Below are 4,791 nucleotides of genomic sequence, written 5' to 3' on the forward strand. Positions count from 1 at the left end.
AAAAAAAAAAAACCACCACCACCAACAAAACAAAAAAGCATCAAGTAATAGATAGAAACTGGAATTTCAGGACTTGTGGGCAGACAAGTGGGTGGTGGGAAATGTTCCTTGGTCTTCTGAAAGAGTAGCAAGGTTTTCTACTTCTGAGCCTTCTCTCCAGCCTATTATAGCAATTGTGCACAGTGAAATCACTTCTAATTAATTCTACATAATTGACTATAAGTTATAGGTATAAGTGTCATAACAAAAGGTATATAGCATGGTTAGACATGACTGGGCAAAGGGTGGCACAAGTGCGTTAAGAACAGGAAGAGACAGGGAGAGATGAATACAGGCATCATAAGTTCAGGCCAACAGGAAGAAATTGCTTTCATCTTAAACATGGCTTCCCCCTGTTTGCCCATCCTCACAGAGCTGTGGGAGTGATGGAGATGCTGAAGTGTGAACTCTCCCCACATAGTAAATGTGCCTTTATGGAGATGAGAACCTGCCACAGAACAGAATGCTGTTGGTATTGTTGTGCTTGATGAAGAAAAGGAAGGGGTGGTCAGCACAGAACCATGATGAGCCATGAAAAGAATGGCGAACACGAGTGACAGCAGCAGATGCTGCAGCCTCTGTGCCTTCCTCATTGACCTCCACTACACTCTTGTGAACAACCTTGGACAGAAACAGGTTTTTCTCTGGAGACATTCCTGGTAAGTCAGCCTTGGCCTCTTCGAAGACATCCATCATTCCCAAGCGCTGAAGCACAGAGTTCATCTCATACTCCTCTTGGAGTTTAAATTTTGGAAGGAAAATGTTAACCTCTTTGGCCCACATAATGTCTGGTTTGGTCCAGGCTGTTAACTTTTCAAAAGTGAGATCGTTTTCTACCTGAAAAAGGAGAATTAGAGACTTTCAGATTCACAGTTGATGTCTTACCCAGAGCCCTATGGGCACTCCTACTCACAGTAACCTCCAATGTCATACAAGGGCAATGAGTAGTCACATGGCCAGGCAGAATGAGAGTCCCACTGTGTTATTAGTGTATATGAGGCTACCTTGATGGGCAGAGTCACCAAGAAGCCCAGGGGAGGAAGACGTGGTTGTCCTCTCCTAAATCACTTCTGAGACATCTTTTATTCTGACAGGTGTTCATGTCTGGTTGATTATAGTTTAGGTTTTATTTGTTTTTGTTTTCTTGGACTAGACTTAGTTTCAAAGATAGTAACTCATTGTTGCTAAAATAAAATTACAAATCTGAAAGAAATAACTCTTGTTGTGAGCCACACCAGAATGGAGGATGATTCAGGGCAGAATTACATGTATTTTGTGTGTTGTTAGGGCTTGAATGTGAAATAGCAGACCCTTGTTTTGAAGCTGTGGCAACCTTTTGGGAGATAGTTAAAAGTTTAGGTATGAGGTGGGTCTAGCTGAATGAAAGACATTGTTGCTGGAGGTGTTTCTGGGAAACTCGTCTTTGATCCTATGTGCCCTTTCTCCTTTCTATGCTTCCAGGTAAGCAAATGTTTGTATTTACTGCCACATGCAACTGCTATAATGGCAAACAATTTTGGTACCATGTAAATTGAAACAAACCCTCTGAAACAGTGAGCTAACACACATCCTTCATGCCCCTGGGTTACTCATGTCAGGCATCTTGTTAGTGATCCAAAACTAGCCAACACTCTAGAAAAGTGATGGGACAGTGGTGAACTGGATGCTCAGAGCCAGGAGAGCTGCTCTGCTCACAAGGATCCTTCATTTCATGCACACTCCACTGCCCACCATTCAGAGGATAGTTCACACACCATTGGAAATCCTGCCTCTAGGAAGCCTAAAATTTGTTATAATGACCTTCCTAACTCCTCTTTCTCTTTGCTGACTAAAAATGCAGTATTTTCTGTCTGTTTTAGGATCTCAGACATTGAATAAAATATCGATAAAGATCATGACATGAATTATATTTATGGAGGAGGCCTATTTTCCAACTGCTAAATTCAACTATTTGAGTTTCCCTGATTTCATCCTATTAGGTAGACATCACCCATTTTCGTGATGAATTTCTGTCATATGGCAAGGGCACAAAGCTTACACTGCGAATCTTGGGCACAGCTTTGTGCCCAATGCCCTGTGTCCACACATAACTTGAAGCTGAGTCTATGAGTACCAGACCTTCAAATGGAAATAATGATGGTAAAATCTGTTATAATAACAAAGAACTCCAGGAACATTGGATTCTTGTGCAAGATCTTTAGAGTGATGAATGCTGTGGACTCTTCTGGCTCACCTTGCTCAGGTCCACATCCTCATCTGGGAGCAGGACCACTAAGCTCAGCTCCATGCCCTCGTAGGGCATTTCCAGCAATCTAGCTGGCACCTCTTCCACATAGCCGAGCTTAAACATGCCTTCCTGATGCATCATCTGCACTGGTCTCTTCTCATCCTGAGCAGACATACACATGACATAAAACATATTATTGAGAGAAGTCAAGATTTCCAAATGAGCTGCAGTTAATTTCAGGGCTCACAATGAAATTTTCAGCACTCACAATGTAAACAATATTCATGTTCCTATGAAGGCTTAGAAACAGTATCTGCCTAACTCTTCCTGATTGCATTAAAAATACTAAATGCCAGCAGATATAGTACTATCTCTGTGAGGGTATGCTCTATGAGATGAAACACCATCCTAAATAGCAACCAGGGGTTGAAAAATTTACCTGATAACAACTCTCATTTCACATTCCATTTCTGAGGGAATTCAGAGCCAGAACTCATTCTTAGTTCATGAAGGAATGTTACTAATTTGCATGCCTTCATGGACTTCTCAGCCTGCTTTCTCTTATAACTCAGAACCACCTGCCAGTGTTGGCTCCACCCACAATGTGCTATTCCATTCTCCAGCAATCAAGAAAATTCCCAATAAATTTTCCTGTAGAACAATCTTATGGAGGCAATTTATCAATTCCCAATGAAGGAGCTAGAGAAAGGACCTAAGGACTTGAAGGGTTTGCAGCCCCTTCTTCTTTTGATTTTGTCAAGTTCACACACACAGACACACACATATACACATACACACACATACCACAATATCAAAAATAAAAACTCTAGACCAACAATTATTATGATATATATAGACATATATAATATAGAAAGACAATGTGTTATCTAGAAAAAGAAATATAACATTCAATATTAATATTCCAAAACCCTACTGTTTGGTATAAATATACCACAAAGGCTCATGTTTCAAAGCCTTTATCCATTGATAGTCACTACCAAGAAACAGCCAAACTTTTAGGAGGTAGGAATTAATGGGAGAAAACTAAATATTATTAAATGGGTGCTCATGGAGGACATATTCACACTCTAGCCCTTTCCTTTTTCTGTCTTTTGCTTCCTGATTGGTGTGAGGCATAGAAGCCTTCACAATGCATTTCTACCGTGTCTTACTCTACCAACAAAACCTGGAGTGATTGGGTCAATGGAACCACACTGAAACTTCTGAATTTGTTAGCCCAAATAAACATGTCTTACTTGAATTTGACTGTCTCAGAGATTTTATTGCACTAATGGAAACATGACTAACACTTCAGCTGTAGGATTTTCACCATTTGTTATGGTCAACAATTATATCTAAAACATGAACATAATCAATTATAAATAACAGAAAAAGTTACCATAAAGTAGACCAGAATATGTTCATAGTGCTGTGAATAGGACTACAGATGGATACACCCTCTCAGTAAACAATCTGGACAATGGAACTTATATGCTCAAAGGTTTGTGATGGATTTTAATCTTCTAGCCTATTACAGAGCAGCAAGCTCAGAAGCATAAGACACTTACAGGTTTAGAGCAGTGCTACATACTGATAGCCCATCAGAGGGAAGGGAATTTCGAAGTTACATTACTACAAGATGGGAAACATATGGAGAGATATCCATGTATCTTTGTGATGCAGTAGCAGTCTAATAATGTATCCCAATGCAGAAAATTCTTGCCAACCCTTACAAGTTAGGAGCCATCAGGACAGAGCCTTATTTATCTTTTTGTCATTTATTCCAGTTGGTTCATTTTTAATAGTCCAGCTGTATTTTTTAATATAGAATTAGGTCATCTGAGAAAACTTTAATTAGTGATAAAATAAATATAAATTATATTATAAAATACAATAAATATAAATTAAAAGCTTGACTCATATTATGTATACTAAATATTAAACTGCCCAATAAAAGAACTCATTCTTTTATTAACTTTTTTATTGTGCTGCTAATAAAAAGGCTATTAGCAATTAAACATTCATAATGATCAAAATGCAATAAAGTTTACTTTCTAGGGATTGAATAAATCATCATAAAATCTACTTTAATTCAAATTACTTTCTAATTCACATGAGATTTTAATCACTCATTTTCAGTATTAGAAATGTATAATTACTGCTTTATAATGTACATTGACCAATAATTTAAAATGCTTAATTTAATTAAAAATATACTCTTTTACAAATGTATGTATATTCCTTTCTACTCTGCCTTATGCTATATACATGCTTTATATTACCTTAGCACCTCAGTTTTTTCTTTAAGGAACTTAAAAGGAACCTTGCATTTTTAGAAGGAGGTTGCAACAAAGGCCAAGAGAAAGTATCAGAAGCAGTAAGAATCACCATCCGTGCACAATCTGATGCAGGCAGCAAATACTCCTTATTCCTATAATTTCTCTACAGAGAGTAACATTTCATTCAGAAACATAAGTCTCAAATGCTTTTCGTGCTTTCCTGATTTATTTCTTTCTGAGCTGAGT

At 38.0% G+C, this 4,791-nt stretch overlaps 1 protein-coding gene across 1 annotated transcript in view; it reads right to left on the bottom strand.

Annotated features, from left to right (window-relative positions):
• Window positions 1-471: 471 nt before the first annotated feature.
• The window catches only part of LOC116081493 (serpin B9-like), a 13,089-nt gene continuing 8,769 nt past the window's right edge, over window positions 472-4,791 (bottom strand). The window contains exons 4-5 of the mRNA XM_031358086.1: window positions 2,273-2,490; window positions 472-876 (exon numbers count right to left, since the gene is read on the bottom strand). Coding sequence (XP_031213946.1) covers window positions 472-876; window positions 2,273-2,490 — 623 coding nt within the window. The remainder of the gene's footprint in view (window positions 877-2,272; window positions 2,491-4,791) is intronic.

This window comes from Mastomys coucha, unplaced genomic scaffold, assembly GCF_008632895.1.
Source record: "Mastomys coucha isolate ucsf_1 unplaced genomic scaffold, UCSF_Mcou_1 pScaffold7, whole genome shotgun sequence".
Classification (NCBI taxonomy): Eukaryota; Metazoa; Chordata; class Mammalia; order Rodentia; family Muridae; genus Mastomys; species Mastomys coucha.